Raw genomic sequence first — 16,747 nt, forward strand, 5'->3', positions numbered from 1 at the left:
GAAGAGCAGCAAAACCCTCCAGTTTCAGAAGCTGGAAATGTTCTTGTATGAAAAATAACTTAAATGATTATCAAAGTACTTGCTAATAATTTTTTTGTCAATCAGCTAATTGATTACTGGACTAATTATTTCATCTGTATGTATATTTCTTACTTTCCCATTTGATTTTCCATTCCATGCATTAATTAAGTCATTTTTAATCTAATTATGTATTAATTTCTCTTTACATTCCCCCCCAATACCAATTAATGTCACATTTTATAAACTAGTTTATGCCTACATTTACTTTTAATCTGATTTGGTGCATTTAATGACATTGTAATGTATTTATAGAGTCATTTATCTACTTCTTTATTTTTGATTTTGGCATTTTTGGTCCTCCATAAAAGATTAGTTGCCATTATGAACTGGGATGAACTCTGAATGCCATCAAGCTCTGATGAACACAGAGATTTAACTGAGCCTAGTTCCAGGTTTTGCAATAAGCAGTGACCAGTCTAAATAATACACACAGTTAATGTGTCATCCTCACTAAATACATCTTTAGTCTTATTTTTACAGTTTCGATCAGTATTAATAATATTGTACTCACCTTGTTAGTAGCTGAATAGGAAAAAATGAAGATAGGAAACATTTTATTCAGATGAACAAAACCACTTTATTTGGGAGTGGATGCACCTGAAATGTTCCTAATAATCTCTTATTGCACAAGAAAACTTGGTGTGTGCAAAACATGAACCTGCACATAAAAACTGTGCCATCACATCAGTGACAACTGAACTACTTACAGATTAACTATACATATACTGTATCTGCTTCTCCATGATGTTTGTTAAATGAAATGCAAATACTCTGGAGTGGTATCTCCTACCCAGTTTCTCCAAATTTCAGTTTAATTTATTTGGGGGTCTGTGTTCACAGTGGCTGGTTCCAGAGTTTTGGTTTTGCTGCCTTCTTGTAGATAATCTGTTGTCTCCAAGTGAGCAGCTCTCAGGTGGTTTCATGTCTCCACAGTGTCCACAGAGTCACAGCTGCTACTCCTCTTCCTCTTCCCACTCTCTCCGTCTGCTGCTCCGTCGTGGTACCCTCCCGTCTGGCCTGCATCAGTCCTTTGCTGGGCAGAGGGTGTCTCTGGGAAGCTCTGTCCAGGCCCCAGCACCTGTCTGACAGTCACGTTCACTCTGGAGCTCTGAATGTACCTGGAGCACACGGCCCAGTCCTCCCCTGACACCGGCTGCACCACGGCGCCACTGTCCTGCAGGGACGAGGGCGGGACGCAGCCTTCCAGCTCTGAGGCTGGCTGTCCCTGTGGTGGTGGAAGGATGCGTGGGACGGCGTGGTAGAGGAGGCGGCTCTGTCCCGACATCACCATCATGTCCCCGCTGTGCATGTACATGGCAGTGGGGGCGTCCTGTCTGCAGGTGCCTCCCAGGAGGAAGATGGCCGACTGTCCAAAACTATCAGAACAGACAAAAACATATGCAGTGAGGGGGGTAGGATATTTATCTATACTTAACCAGGAAATGAAACCTTCTTTTCCCATGATACAGCAGTCTAACTGTACTGAAGAATTCTCTCCTCTCAGCAGTGTGTAAGACTTTAAGGCTGCATTGCACAGACAAGGATTAATTTCAGTCATGATTTATCTTTAAATTATGCTGCACCAAACTTCTGATCTAACTTTAAATTACGAAAGATTACATTTAACCTCTCTTTAAACCTGTTTTTACTCTAAGCCTAGATTAAAATAAATTCTGTTTCACCAAAACTTTAAGCTCCGATCTAAAATGCGATTTAAAATGTGATCCAGTATTAACTTTAAAAACTCACACTTGAGGAGGTATAACTTATTTTCTTTTATAGCTATCTAATAAACAATATACCATTTAACCAGTTAGCAAACAATATAACATGTTTTGTTGTTTTTAACCAGCTGGAAAAAAAACATGTTTTTTGCATTTTACCTTGTTAGTAAACAATACAACTTTTTTAGCTAATTTAAGTTTTGTTACCTTTATAGCTAGCAAGCAAACAAATCTTTATTTTCTAAGCTAGCTAGAAAACAATAATAACATTTGTTGTTGTTTTTAGCCAACAAGCAAACAATATAATGTTATTTTTTTGTGTATTTATTTATTTTTATTTGGAAAAACAAAATTAATTTTGGTTTACATCACTAAACTTGGATTTACTAAATCAAGATTAGTTTTTAAGTGTGCATCAGAGCTCTGCTTAATTTTAAATCTGGATTTACTTATTTAAAAAACATAGTTTTGCTAAACTTTGATTAGAACTAATCTTAGATTAAATGAATCTTTGTGGAAGTAACCTAGTCTTACACTGCTCTCCCCTCTCACCTTAATGACAGCAGCGGACGGCTGTGATCCAGCTCTGATTCGTCCACATGGATTCCCAGAGATGAATCTGATCGGTAGTAGTTGAGGATTCCAGCTTCTGCGTTGAAACCTGGGAACCCACAGGCGGCTGTTATATGGAGGGACAGTGAGTGGAGATCAGCTGGGAAAGGAGTGTAGTGGTTGGCAGAGTACGTCTGTGAAGACAACGACAGAGGAAACAGGCTGTTAAATGTTAAATACACGGTAAGTTCTGTTTTTTTTTTTTTTTAAACCTGAACACTATTTTCCCATGTTTTTGTGTCTAAGTCACTAACTTAGCGGGCAACTCTTGGTCCAGTATTGTGCGAAACAGAGTTGGAGATTGGACATCAGATGAGCAGCAGCAGAAATGGCGAGTAGAACCAGAATATTTTCACATCTAACTGCAAATGAAGTCTTTATTTTTACCAAACAAGGGTTGGTGATTACTGAAGCAACAGAAAGACAGATCAAGACAGTCTGAGTGAGTTTAATGATCAGAATATTTGTATTAACTGAATCTTATTTGCAGGATTGTCTAACAGAGCAGGGCGTATTGTTACCTTGGTGTCCCAGTTGTAGTGATAGCCCAGAGTGACCCAGCGCAGCCTCTCCAGAAGAGTCTTCGGTTGTCTCTTTCCAGAGGGATGACAACTGTCGATCAAACACAGAAACCATTTAAAGACGAACCAGGACCAGTACACTGTCACTAAGCCTGTAAACTGGATGTGGTCAGAAGGAAAATTACTGCAGGAATTCCAATAACGGACACCTTGTCTTGTCTCTTAACTAGCCCAGGTTTTGGATCACACAGATCCAGTCACAACTGTCAGAGGGGAGGAACACAGCTAGTCTCACCTGAGGCCCTGTACACTCTGGCCCCAGATGTCCTGTGTCTCAGAGGGGGACATGTGCATGTCCAGGTTGCAGACGTTGGGCTTCTGAGGGTATATCTTCAGACACTGTCTGACCCAGAACGGCTGGGAGCCCCGCAGGAACGGGTTGGAGATGAAGATGAATCCTAAACAAAACAAAGCAGTGAAGCAGAGAAACAGAAAGTGAAAGTTCTTTAAGATTAAGGAGCAAGTAGAACACAAATTAAAGGAAAGACCTGAATAAAATAGTGAAGAAACAAAGTGCAGATGCTTCCACACAGAGCTCGATGACTCACTGAGGGTTTGATGAATTTGAAAATAACGTGAGGTAAATACTGAATTCAGTTTTGGTCTGACAGTGTGTTTGAAATCTTGATAGTTGAGCATGACTTTGGTAAAGAACTCTCTGTCTGTCTCTCCCTCTGTTTACCTGGGTAACCCTTAAGGCCGAAGGCTCTCCAGTCTCTGACAGGCTGTAATCCAACCCTCGCAGCCTCCACATCACTCACTGCAGCAGGGTCCAGTTTAGCTGGAACGATCTATCAATCACACAGACGCACGCACACACACACACACACACACACACGCACACAGAGAAACATCAATCATAAGCTCTGCTGAAGTGACTGAACTTAGTATTAAGTCTAGCCACAGCTTCTCCTCCCAGCCAGTCCCCTTTATTAAGTATAGGCTCTGCCACAAATTCTTCTGCCATGAAACTTAAAATATAGAGTATATATATGTATATATACATACATGCAAAAGCACCAGAGACACAGACTGCAATTAGATATATACTAGAAAGAAAGTAGTTCCTCTATTAAACTGCTTACAACAAGGTCTGTGGATTATTTGGAGTAACAGTTTGATGACTTGGACCTGGAAAGAGACATTGTTGTTGAGTTTTCTTTTTCTTTTTCTTTTTCTTTTTCTTTTCTTTCTTTCTTTCTTTTTTTTTTGGTGCTTTGAGATCCACAGGCTGAATGTCATTTAGTACCATTATACTGGATAGAAGGCAGACATCTCTACAGCTGATATCTGCAGATATCCCTTGAAATATTTTTTTCATGCAGGACTTTTACTTGTAATGGAGTATTTTTTTTCATTGCTGTACTGGTATGTGTACTTAAGTACAAGTAAATACTTCTGACTACGACTGCAGGTAAATAAGCTCACAAGGCTTATTAGTAAGGACTTTTAAATAGTGGTAAGCATTTTGCTAACTGATAATACCTTTGTACTTAAACAGACAGCTTCTCTTGCATTTGTTTGTGAGTATTTTGAAATTAAGGATTTATTCATTTTACTAAGTGGGTGTGTTGTTTCATCACTGGCAACACTAGCTTTATATTTAATGTATAATTCCAGTTGGTTTCAGGTTTCCTAAATTCTCATTTCTATTTCCCACACACACCTAAAAGGTTTTTTACAATCCTTCATGCACTAGTCAAACAGTAATCTGTCAGTCAGACTGAGGCTGAATCACGTGATTTATGTGAACACTTGTGTCTTTTCTTCCTCCTCTCACGTGACCCTCACCTTATCACTCTTTACACCTTTGGAGAAGTCGATGACATCGCCGAAATCAGGCGGAGGGTTTCTTCTCTTGTAAAACTTGAATATTTTCCTAAATGCATCTTCTCCACTCTCCACCATGGAGGCCGCCATCTTGGCCATGACGTAACTGTGACCTTTCAACTCAAGACCCGTTCCAGAGCTTTTTACAACTAAATTATTTTAACAAGATTTAAATAATATACACGAATTAAATTTGAATGGTATACGAAATCTACTGAAACTGGGCTTAAAATAGTTAAAACCAAACAAAAATAAATTGTTGAATCATATATCTACGCTAGTTTGTGTCACGTGACTTTACGTCATAGGTCAGCGTCAAGGGCGAAACATGGCGGCGCCGTCTAAGAAAGTTTTCGAGGTCTTCGTGTCTAAAATACCCTGGACTGTAGCCAGCAGTAAGTTTGTTTCGTTGTCCAAATTATCTATCAAATGTAGCGACAGAGGGATATGCGTCTGTAGCCTCTTACTGTATTTTGTACATCATTCTGTGGTGTGTTCAGCCCTGCCGGCGCTGTCACACCGTCAGTGGGTTAGCTAACAGACAGACCCTGCATGTGAGGAGAGAGTGATGTGAAAAATGTCACATTAAAAAAAGACAAAAACAAACAGCTTTCTGACCCATAGAGAAACGTTTCTCAATTCCATATGGGTCTACGTTAAAACAGCAAGTAGCGCACACTCAGTTGCCAGTTTATACATTGTGTGGTGATGTTGAATTGTCAGATTGCAGCCTTGATCGTTGTATTATAATGCATGTGTACCTCATTAATTAGTAACTCAATGCTGTTGCACCTCTGGTTGTTCATACATCAAGACATTGGGTGTTGAGTCAAAAGTTGTCTCTGTGTTTGTTTTTCAGAGGAGATGAGGGAGTACTTCGGACAGTTTGGCTCAGTGAAGAAATGTCTTATACCATTTGTAAGTTGTCAATATTAGAATGAGTCATTCTGCTGTACTGATTCTGTCCATTCTGTATAAATGATGCGTTTTTGCTCATACTATAGTTAGACCTTTTCTTACTGCACTACCTGAATGATTTATTGTTCATTCAGTCCATTAATAAATTGTTATATCTATATGCACTTTCCTATTGTTTGCACTGGTTGGATGAAAAACTGCTTTATGTTGTACTTTTTTTATTAAGTGTGGGCACTGATCAGTGTTAGGTGACGAAAAATAACTCATCAGTGGACTTGTGCATTACCAAAAATTCAGGCTGGGCAATATAGGGATATGAGACTACATAACAGAATTCAGATGTTGCTACGTCATGATATGGTTTAAGTGTTTTCCTGTTTTTATAGGCTGTATCACAGTAAAATGATGTAATTTCCTGAACTTACCAGAGTGTTTTAGCTTTTTTTTTATTTGTCTTTGCCCACCTAGTAATTATAGCCACATTACTGATGATTATTTATCAAAAATTTCATTTTGGTTATCATTTGTGAATGCACCAATAGTCAGCTGAAGCATATTGTTGCAATATCAATAAATTTTAACAGTAAATAGAGTATTTGGTTAAAGTTTGTTATATTTGTTTATTTCTCTATCACCCAACCCTGCTCTTGGCTAGTTAATCTACATAAACGCATCATAATTATGTAAGATCGCTATATGTTTGCATTATTTTGAGATTTTACAGTATGTTATTTAAGAGAAAACATGTATATCAAGATATATCTTGACATACCATAAGAATATAATATTATTTGCAAGCCTTATTGCCCAACCCCGCCAAAAATGAAAACCGCTTTGTAATTCCTTGTGCGTGTCATGTTTTTATGATTATTTAGTTCCAATGATCTGAATGCAAACTGGGCAGAGGCATATTACACAGCAGCTTCTTCAGTTCATCACGTTCGACATGCAGCTAATGAACCAGTTGGCCTCTGAAATCACATGCCTACATACAAACTATAAAAGGGCTTAGAATTCTCAAATCACACGGTACTTTACTCTTATAATGCAGAACAAATTTTTCAAAACGTGTCTGATAGTTGGTTCGTCTGATGAGACTTCCACAGATAAAAAGCCTCTCCACAGGTGTACTGGATGGTGTTTGAGAATTGACTTGATAGATCTGATCTTGGGGAATGTGTTCAGTGCATCCTTCTTTTTTAATATGGTATCAAAATCTACATACAGAGAAGAAAACTTCTTAAATCATCCAGCCCAGTGAACACCATGTTTGGTTTTTATTCTTGCCAAACCTGTAAAAGCTCACATGGTTTTGCTTGTGTTTGATTCTGTCCTTTGTGTTGCACCAGGATAAAGAAACAGGCTTCCACAGAGGATTCTGCTGGATCGGGTTCACAACAGAGGAAGGACTGAACAACGCGCTTCAGAAGGACCCACACATGCTGGAGGGAGCCAAGGTAAAAGTGACAGTTAGTCTTGTGGGTATTGGAGTCTTCATTAACACAAGAGAAGCTTAGATTACTGAAGTTGTCCTCACCACGTCAACTTTTACAGATGTTTCTTTTTGCTGTGTATTTATTGCCCTCTCCTGTTTTGTGTTTATTCTTTATTAGTGTCAATTATCTGGTTTATCTAATTTTTGTGGATAAAATTGTGTTGTTTTTGTTTTTCACAATGATCAACAGAAAAAAGGCAGTAAATGTTAACCTGATAACATGTATAAATTGTAGAGTAAAAAGTATGCATTAGAAATAGTACTAAAAATGATGACATTTCAAAATAAAATGAGGCAGAACCTGAACATACTCATACTCTGTATGCATCATCTTATCTTATCTTTCCTCCCTGTTTGTTTTCAGCTCCAGGTTCAGAGGAACAGACGTCCGTTTGCAGGACAGAGGTCCAACAAAGACAGTGAATTTGACTGAAGCTCCGTGGTGCTGCTGTGTGGCTGAGACACACAAACATGTGCTGTTGTTATTCTCGGGCCCAGATTCACTACGAGTGTGTTTTTGTTTATTTGTTCAGCTGCTTGACATTTGAAATTATTGCAATTCTGATAGGACCATAAGAAAACATAGACCTTCAGTGAATTTGGGCCTAAGCCTTGTTGTCAGTTGTTTTAAAAGATTGTCCAGGAGTAATGTCTTTATTTATTGTCAGTCATAGTGTTGTAATTCCTGTAACCATCCCGTCACACATCATCAACTTTACATAACAAGCTTATTCTGACTTGTAGGGTTTATCAAACATCATTCACTCATTTCCAGTGTATGGCAATAAAAACATTGTTTAACTCAATTGTGTGTTATGTTATTAGATTAAGACTTTTCCTGGTACTTTATTGTGTGGCTTTACTTGAGTTAAGGATCTGGCGCTTTCTCCACCACTGCCCATAGACACAGCCAAACAATGGATTATAGCACGGCTACACAGTTAATCGAAATCCAGTTTTTTGATAAATCCCAATTTTTTGTTAACGGATGTGACAAATCAGCATTATAATGAAGTACTGTAGTGCTGCAGAGATGACCTGACCTACAAATCTTATTGTACAGATGTAAGAAGACATGTTTGTTTGGTTCAGATCCTAACAAAAACTTTTTTTTTCTGAGAAAATAAAAATTATAATGCAAAAATTATGATTCCCACTAATCACATTGTATATTGCAATAAGGTAAAAAATATTCACAATATTACTCTTTACCATATTGTGCAGCGCTATAGCTGACTTAAGAAGGTTGACCTGTTGGGCACCGGGGGTAATAAACTCCTGCAGGTTAACTCGCACATATTAGAGCCAAACAAGCACTTCAGTCCAGAGTCAACCTGTCCAATTCAGCAGTTTTCTCAGTTTTTCCGTTGTTGCCTGCTGGGTTTGATGTTAATGGGAACTGTGAAGAAACTCATCTTCTACCTGACATTGGCTATCACTGACAAAAGTAAAAATCTTATTATGGGTGATCAAAGTGTTGAATAAAAGTTTGCCTTATTTACTCTAGCCAAACCTTCTCAAAATAGTTATTATTACCTTGAGATAAGCCATTATTTTGAGACATTTCTCATCAATTTGTCACATTAACATATTACTTTTAGACAATTTATTACTTTCAGATACTGAGTCATTATTTTGAGAAACATATAAGAAAACTTCATTAACATTATTTTTTTTCATCACATTGGTGGAAATGTGCTTCCATAGAATAATAATGTATGTGTTATGCAAAATACAAATTCCTTTGCCTGATGTAATCCCAGACTTCCAATTTAAAACGTTAATATATGGTAAATTAAAAAAAACACAGGTTTCGTAAATGCAGCAAATTAAATAAATTGGACACAGCTAACCCGGCATAAGCGTCTGAAGTTCCGACTTTTCCTGAATGAAGCACGATTGACGTACTGACTATGGGCGTGGTTGGACGGTTCAACAGCTGAGCGCAGTGTGTGTCGCGCGTAAAATACGTCATCGTGTTCCTGCGAGCTGTAGTTTGAATTTATCACAAACAGCAAAGTCACGTTCACGTCCCAGCTGTTTTAACGCGTACACCCGGCCATTACTGACGAGCGATATAAAAGAAACCTCTCCATATGTCAGAATATAGTGCGAAGCTGGTAGCGGTAAATATAGCAGCCTTCATTTCCTGTAGGACTACATTGACCAGCGTTCTTCGCCCTCACGTGTAAAAGTAGCGATTGGCGAAGAGGTCAAAACAAAACCGGTAATTGAAAGACAGATAGCGTGTGTGGACACCCTGGTAAGACAGAATTACTCTTCATTTGTGTTGCTATCGACAGTTGTCGGTTCTGTGTGTGTGTCTGACTGTTGAACTGTGTTGAACTGCTGTTAAACGCGCTTGTTACAAAACGCTGTCAGTCTTTGCATAACACACAAGCACAAGTGGTGTTTAGGTAACACCCGCTGTGTTCTACAGTAACCTGCTCTTTGACAGATGAACTTGGAAACTGTAAAGTAGACCTACATCATTAGGCTTTAGGAGAATTTGCTTTGAAGGTTGTAATTTATAGGAATTACTTCCGCTAACTGCTTTTGGTGAAAGCCGAATTGAAGAGCAGGTACTGACGATGCCCAAAATGTATTGGTTTTTATTACAGTACAAACAAACTCATCTGTATAAACAAGAAGGCGTTTAATTCCCAAATTTTTGAATGCAACATGGTGGACTTGTGTACAGAACTTCCTCGGATGAAGTTCATTTTACTAGTCATGTTTAGTACTACTGAAATAAAACTAATCTTGATGATATCTTTCTTTATCAGTATTACAGGGATGCAGAATATGTTTTTCTTTCAGCCCATGACTGATAATAACTTGGCTCTTATTGCCTATACACATAATGGATAGTTTCACATTGACATACATATACATATTTTTTAAAAAAGAAGTTCATATAACCTGTAGTTTATGCACAGCTGAGACTAAGAAAGAATTAGATGTCCTGAGCAAAGATGGATGGTTTAATATTACACGTCTGACTGAGACAAATCAAAGTTATCACAAAACCAGAGAACAGTTCTGGTTCTTCAAGTATTTGTTTCTTTTATTCTAGTGAAGTAACCTCAGAAACCTGACAAATATACTTTTTCTTTTATAGAGCATTTTACTGAAGAATTCAGATGAAATGTTTTAATGATGCGATTGTCACATTATCAACCAATAATCTATCAGCCTGATACCTGTTGTGCATCTCTAAACACTACACTTTTAGTACATCAATCCATAAAGTATTTACCAGGCAGGGAACAAGGTTTTAATGAAAACGGGTTAAGTGGAAATGTAGGACTCAGTGTTTTTTGGAACGAGGGAGTAAAAAGTTAATATATCTGTGCCATTGCTGTTTTGATTTTGACCATTCATTTTCTTAATTCTTTAAAATCTTGCATGTCTTCTGACTGTGTGGAAACACAATACTTCATCACTGGAATAAACCTTTAATAAAAATAAGAAAATTGTCATTGTCAGGGATGAATCAGTTTTCAAAGATTAGACATTTTTGCAAAGATGCTTGTCAAGAGCCTGTGATTTAACAGCAGCTGAATCAATGTTACATGTGTGTGCTGAATGTTTGCAATGCAGCAGCAGAAATATTGTGATTATCAGGCCTCACACATATCTGGGCGGTGCTGGTGTAACTTCCTCTGTTTGTCTGGTTTCTCAGGTTGGGCTCTTGAACACAACTTGCTGCCTTTGAGAACACTCCTCATTTTCTTTATACAAGTTTGACTTGATGAGAACTTTTGCTGACTAGTAGCTGAAGGTGCGCCCTCTGCTGGCATCCTTTGAGTTAACACTTTATGTCATCCATAAATTTCAGTAATGTCACCCATTCAAGTTCTTTTTTCATCATGAACAAGACATAGTTGGCAATGAAATTCTTAGATGCAACAGCTAAAATATAGGAATAAAATAATAAAAATATAGAGAAATCATCCAAAAGCTAGGACATGTGAAACTATTTAAATACATTTAAAGGAGAAATATGTGATATATTTACTGTATGAAATCATAAAATTATCATGATATGTCATCAGAGATTAAGGAAATGTATTAAGTTGAAATAGTGGCTTCTTTCACCACAACACTGCAGACAGCATGATCTCCTTTGAATTTTTTTATTCCTGTGCAGATAGCCTGTTTTTGTTTTGGCCACACTTCTTGTTTCATGTTTATTCTAGGGATGCACTGATCGACCAGCTGGAGACCAGTGACCGGCCGGTCAGCGTCACATATCTGATTCTGTGCTCGTTATTGTCACACACGTGTTCTGCATGATGGTTACGTCATGCACACAGCAGACGAACTGACCGAGATATCACACCCACCTCAGCGCTGATCACAGCTACACACACTCAGACACATGCTTGCATGAAGTTGATGTCAGCGACAGATTCCAAGAACAGGATAAAGAGAAGACAGACAGTCTACAACGAGATAGAGCAGCTGACAATGTCACAGAACAGCTGTAAACTTTGTAGCTCTTCAGGCTAATGTTAGCCAGCAGCAGACTGTTGTTCACAGACTGATCTCACCTCCTGTTCTGTCTGAAGAATAAACAACCTGTGTTGATGTGTCTCCTCAAACATTTTCTCATCCAGACTCCTTTAACTTCTGCGTCTGTTTTTCTCACGGCAAAGTTTTACTGCAGCAAACTGTTGCACCGCATCTGTCTCCGGTTTGTTTACATCTGCTTCCACATGAGATCACGTGGAATTGTGTCCTGTGAAATCCTGCCAGATTCCATGATCTCGTGAGATCCCATTCACCTGATTCATAATCTTAATATAAAACTATAATAAGGCCTAGCTGTAACCTGGAGGACTTTGGAGAAAATTTAAATAGTATTTAATGAATATTTAATATTCAGTGTTTTATGATGAACATCCAATTTAATTTTTATAAGAAAAGTTGCAAAAATGAATGCTGTCAATTACAGTTTAGAAAGACTGAAAATCGGAATCAGACAAAATTGGAATCAGCAGGTCAGACCCTTCAAAAAATCAGAATCGGCCAAGAAAATTGAAATCGGTGCATCTCTAGTTCATTCACTTGACATAAAGTTAAAATAAAGTTACAGTATGTATCAAAGCAGTGAAAATATGGTTTAATTAATTAACTAAATTGCAAAAATATCTATGACAGGATTTAAAAGCAGAGACAGTGTCAACAGTCTGTTTTTATTCACATCACACCTTTTCATCACTTGAGCTCGTTCCTCTTCCCACAGCGCCTCTGATGGCTGGTCGGCTCCTCAAAGTCTCCTCTCTGGCCACCGCAGTGTTCGCCTCCTCTGGGTTTTACCTCTACAACAGACAGCTGGATCTCAATGACCTCAGCGTGATTCGCTTCGGACGAGCCGCAGTCACCGTGAGTTACTGAGCACGTCTGCCCCAAGAGGCTGGATTTGATGCGCCCCCACAGATGGCTGTTTTTATGTTTTTGTCTTGATGTTTTTATGTTTTGTTTGACATTTGGTCAGTTTTTGTTCTCAGAGGCTTGTGTCACGACGCAAGATTAGTGGGTTAGTCAGCCATCTTTGGCCTTTACGCAGATTTTCAGGTCTCATCTTCTTCAAGCTCAGTTTGAACTGAGCTTATTTTATTTATTCGATTATTATTTTAATTGATTAAACTGGCAGTTATTTTCATGATTAATCATTAAGCCTATAAAATGTCAAAAAATTGTGAGAAATGCTCATCAGTTTCCCAGAACCCAATGCGACGTCTTCAAATTGCTTCTTTCATCCAATCAACAGTCCAAACCCAACGACTCTTCATTTACTGTTATAAATGACAGAGAAAAGCAGCAGATCCTCACATTTAAGAGTCTGGAACCAGCAAATGTTTGACATTTTTGCTTGAAAAATGACTAAAACAATTAATTGGTTATCAAAATAGTTGCAAATTAATTTTCTTCCTGTCAACTGATCAATTAATTGAGTACTCTTTGCCGCTCAGAGCAGGTTAACATCACGGATCAGCTGATCAGATCAAAACCTGCCAGCAGACAGACTCCTGACCAATCAGATCACTGAAAAAAAAGAGAGTCATCATTCTTACAGGATCTTGACAAAGACTAAAGTTAAAACAGAAAGGGGCAAATTTAGATTTTTTTTCACTTTGCTTTGAAAGATCATTTTGAAGATTAATTGAACACACTGTTCATTAACCTACAGAATATCTGTACTTTCTGTTTATGCTCTTTAGCATAAACCTTTCTTCACATGTTGCTGTTTTAAGTGTATCACTAATTCATAATAGTTTGTAAATCATCAAAATGTCACTACAGAAAATGGATAACCTACTTATTTTGACCCTTGAACATGTTTTAAAATAAAAAAAGAAACTCTTCCATCCAAAATCAAAAATCTCTACAAATGCTATTCACATGTATTTGTACCCTTAGTATTATTTTTGATATTTGGACATTGCTGTTGTTTTTTATTGTCAAGTCTTTCTGTAGCTTCTTACTTTATTCTACTGGTGTTTCTGTTTCACCTTGACATAAATAGTTTTTTGCCTTCACAATAACTTGATTCCCTTGTTGATATCATGGTTTCTTCTTATCGGGAGGGTTACTTTAAAAATGTATTTGCATAGAGTTACTAATTACCTGGTAAAAAATGTAGTCAGAAACATAATCTAAATATCACAGTATTAAAGTAATGTAACCTGACTACATTCCGTTACATTTGAACAACTTCAATACCAAATATATTCAAATTGTTCAGCCTAATATGTTTTATTAATTGTTTTTGCAACTATTCCTTCCTCTGTTGTGTGTAAATGCGGTAATTATGCACATTTAAGTGTTCTTTGTTAAGTAGCTATTCACACTTCACAGTCAAACTTCAAGTATACTCTGTCAGCCAGTCCCCCTTTACCTTACATGACTATAATAATCACTGTTTAATTTGTATAGGACACTGATTAATGATCAGTCATTTATGATTGATCACACTGGTAGAACATTCCTATCATAGCGATCATATCATGTTTCAGATGACGTGAATTTTTATGAGTGAGGAAGATTCTGCTGCAGCTGCGACCACTTTTATGATTCCAAACTGGACTAAATGTAGTTTAAAAGGTTTTTTTTTGCTCTATTTGTCTTCATGTTTTTTCAAAGCTTTTCAGTCAGTTTGAACATAGATAATGGTTAAACCATTATTATTATTACTGGGTCAGACTTTGACTTTACAAACAAGTACAAGAAAACATAATTTAATGTGTTTGATCCATCACAGAAATAAATGTTGGGTAAATAACAAATGACTGCACTGGATAAAATGTAATAGTGGTAACTTCTTAACTCCTTTCTATAATCTTGTTTTTAAGAGAGATGTCGTGGTCCACATCAGCACATATTTATATTTCTACATCCACTGGATTAAAACTTGTTGCCATGTTGAATCATAGTTTCAAAGCTCTATTGATGATGGCTTTAGCTCGGAGTTAACATACTCAGAGTTTGTTAAGCCTCCTCTCTGAAACAGACTCATTTGTTAACATGTCACTGCTCTGTCTGTTTACAGACGGCGGTCATCAGCTACGACTACCTGACAGCTTTCAGACATGTGGAGTTCGGCACAGAGGAGTACTGGGCACTCAAGTCGAAGGTAGGTAAACACTTAAGCGTTTCGTGCTGAGCTCTCCACAGTAGATCATGATGTTTTTTGGGAGGGCGGCGCTTCGGTGGAGGCAGAAAACTTCCCTGAACGCATTAGCTGATGCTAGCTAATAGTCGTGCAGGATGACTGGTGCTGCTCGGCGACACTCCGGCCGGCTCAGGTCGCTGCTGCTGGCTGGAGGACGGTGCACTGAGCCGGGAGGACGAGTTGAGACTAAAACAGCCACTGTTTCATTTTATTTCTGTCTGTTGAGTTGAAATGAAGTGTGTTTTACAGAGGTGACGAGGCAATCAAAGCTCGTCTTAGTTCAGTAAAAGAGAGAAACTAAAAGAGAGAAACGAATTCAGAAGGTGATCTGTTATATTTTACTGTTAAATAAGGGAAACAGGTCTTGTGAGTTCATTCTCTTAATTTTGTTGCAGCTTGCACACATCTTCCAGCTTTCATCTTATCATGTTTAACTGTTTTTTGACTGCAGTGGCAGCTGGTATGTGATAAAACTTCAGCTCTGAGACGTTACTACTTCTATTCTTGCGCCAACAACACAGACAGAAGACATTTTCTGTGGTCCACTACTCTGTTTTGCTCCAGTTTTTCCTTTGTTTTTGCCTCCAGCTAACACCGTGACATAATCATGGGGTCGTCCCACAAAGAGTCTATAACTGCTTCACAATAAAAGCCCACTGTCTCGCTGTTGGAAAATTTTGACTGTGAAGGAGCCACAGGAGTTGTTAGCAGGAAATTCCCAGCTCAAATAGAGCTCTCATGTGGAAGGAGAGTGAAAACATGAAACTAAACCCCAAACCAGCGAGAGCTGAACACTGACAGACTTTTGTGGTGCTTGTTTCTAATCACCAGCTCACTTACAAGTGTTCAACCAGTTGGTTTTATGGAGGAGAACGTCACAGGCTGCATGTTATTACTGCTTGGAACCTTGTGTCCTGTGTTCTCTGAATTGTTTAGTAGCCTTGAACTGCTTTTGTATTGTCATGCTGGGTTTTGATATTTAATTACTGATTGATGAATCATGAATCAAGCTGTAAACACATCAGTACCAGACACAGAGAAACAGGTGTGTTTGCCTTCACCAGCTGAATCCAAGTTCAACACTGAATCTGTTTTAGCTCTGTTTTGGTCTCCACCACCCCTTTCACTTCTAAATGCTCCACTACGTTCACCAGTTAGTTTCTGACTGTGTGTGTCTGCTGTTTGGTGCTTGACTATGTTGTCAAAAGGCTAATAAAGCCAACACGTTGGTCAGCCATGTTAGTCAAGCGTCCATACTCGCTGTGTCCTGAGGATAAACAGGTTAAAATTTGTGCCAAAACCCTTTTAGTTTTAGCATAAAATACTTAGAACAGTGCTCTGGAAAATGGTTAACATTGCTGCAAATTTAGCTTTCAAAGTACTGATACAGCAGCTATATCTGGCTTCTTCTTTGACACCCCTCGTCCTCAGTCCATGTTTTTGAGACCGTACGCTGTGGTTCCAAGGTGGAAGAACATGTTAACAAGATTAAACACTTGTTTGGATGGGATCTTTAAGAACATTATGGTGAGAAAAATACAAGTAATATTTATAGGGATGTATGATATGGGTTTATTTCATCTGATAACTTCACATTTTTGTTTTTAAAAATCATGTGGGGGGCTCCTGTAGCTCAGCTGATAGAGCATGCGCCCCGTGTACTAAGGCTGTCAGTAGTGTGGTGAGCAAAGATGGATGATTTAATATATTTCACAGCTCTGACTGAACCAAATCTAACTGACAGCAAGACCAAAGAACAGTTCTGACTCTTGACTCAAATGTTCAGTCAATTTTCCGTTTTTTTTTTTAGAAACGTACATCGAGG

At 38.1% G+C, this 16,747-nt stretch overlaps 3 protein-coding genes across 3 annotated transcripts in view; 2 read left to right on the forward strand and 1 right to left on the reverse strand.

Moving 5' to 3' along the window:
• Window positions 1-633: 633 nt before the first annotated feature.
• Window positions 634-4,952, reverse strand: alkbh1 (alkB homolog 1, histone H2A dioxygenase). The gene is made up of 6 exons (XM_084742497.1): window positions 4,790-4,952; window positions 3,681-3,789; window positions 3,234-3,396; window positions 2,939-3,029; window positions 2,358-2,551; window positions 634-1,457 (listed from the first exon to the last, which is right to left on the reverse strand). The coding sequence occupies exons 1-6, from the start codon at window positions 4,925-4,927 to the stop codon at window positions 1,001-1,003; spliced, it is 1,152 nt and encodes a 383-aa protein (XP_084598623.1). The 5' UTR covers window positions 4,928-4,952; the 3' UTR covers window positions 634-1,000.
• A 162-nt stretch (window positions 4,953-5,114) lies between these two features.
• slirp (SRA stem-loop interacting RNA binding protein) lies at window positions 5,115-8,047 on the forward strand. The gene is made up of 4 exons (XM_084742399.1): window positions 5,115-5,223; window positions 5,688-5,746; window positions 7,096-7,203; window positions 7,606-8,047. The coding sequence occupies exons 1-4, from the start codon at window positions 5,157-5,159 to the stop codon at window positions 7,672-7,674; spliced, it is 303 nt and encodes a 100-aa protein (XP_084598525.1). The 5' UTR covers window positions 5,115-5,156; the 3' UTR covers window positions 7,675-8,047.
• Window positions 8,048-12,500: 4,453 nt separating this feature from the next.
• adck1 (aarF domain containing kinase 1) overlaps window positions 12,501-16,747 on the forward strand; it is a 135,341-nt gene continuing 131,094 nt past the window's right edge. Inside the window, exons 1-2 of the mRNA XM_084742999.1 lie at window positions 12,501-12,632; window positions 14,800-14,883. Coding sequence (XP_084599125.1) covers window positions 12,501-12,632; window positions 14,800-14,883 — 216 coding nt within the window. The remainder of the gene's footprint in view (window positions 12,633-14,799; window positions 14,884-16,747) is intronic.

Source organism: Lutjanus erythropterus, chromosome 18 (genome assembly GCF_056507025.1).
Source record: "Lutjanus erythropterus isolate fLutEry1 chromosome 18, fLutEry1.hap2, whole genome shotgun sequence".
Taxonomy (NCBI): Eukaryota; Metazoa; Chordata; class Actinopteri; order Lutjaniformes; family Lutjanidae; genus Lutjanus; species Lutjanus erythropterus.

Bases quoted from the DNA above. Each gene is read 5' to 3' on its own strand.
- alkbh1 (XM_084742497.1), bottom strand. From the start codon at position 4,927: ATGGCCAAGATGGCGGCCTCCATGGTGGAGAGTGGAGAAGATGCATTT. The intron at 2,552-2,938 runs GTAACAATACGC...TTGTCTTCACAG, and splicing joins ACTACAACTGGGACACCAAG to ACGTACTCTGCCAACCACTA. The intron at 1,458-2,357 runs GTGAGAGGGGAG...CTGTTCTGATAG, and splicing joins CGTCCGCTGCTGTCATTAAG to TTTTGGACAGTCGGCCATCT.
- slirp (XM_084742399.1), top strand. From the start codon at position 5,157: ATGGCGGCGCCGTCTAAGAAAGTTTTCGAGGTCTTCGTGTCTAAAATA. The intron at 5,747-7,095 runs GTAAGTTGTCAA...GTGTTGCACCAG, and splicing joins AGAAATGTCTTATACCATTT to GATAAAGAAACAGGCTTCCA. The intron at 7,204-7,605 runs GTAAAAGTGACA...GTTTGTTTTCAG, and splicing joins ACATGCTGGAGGGAGCCAAG to CTCCAGGTTCAGAGGAACAG.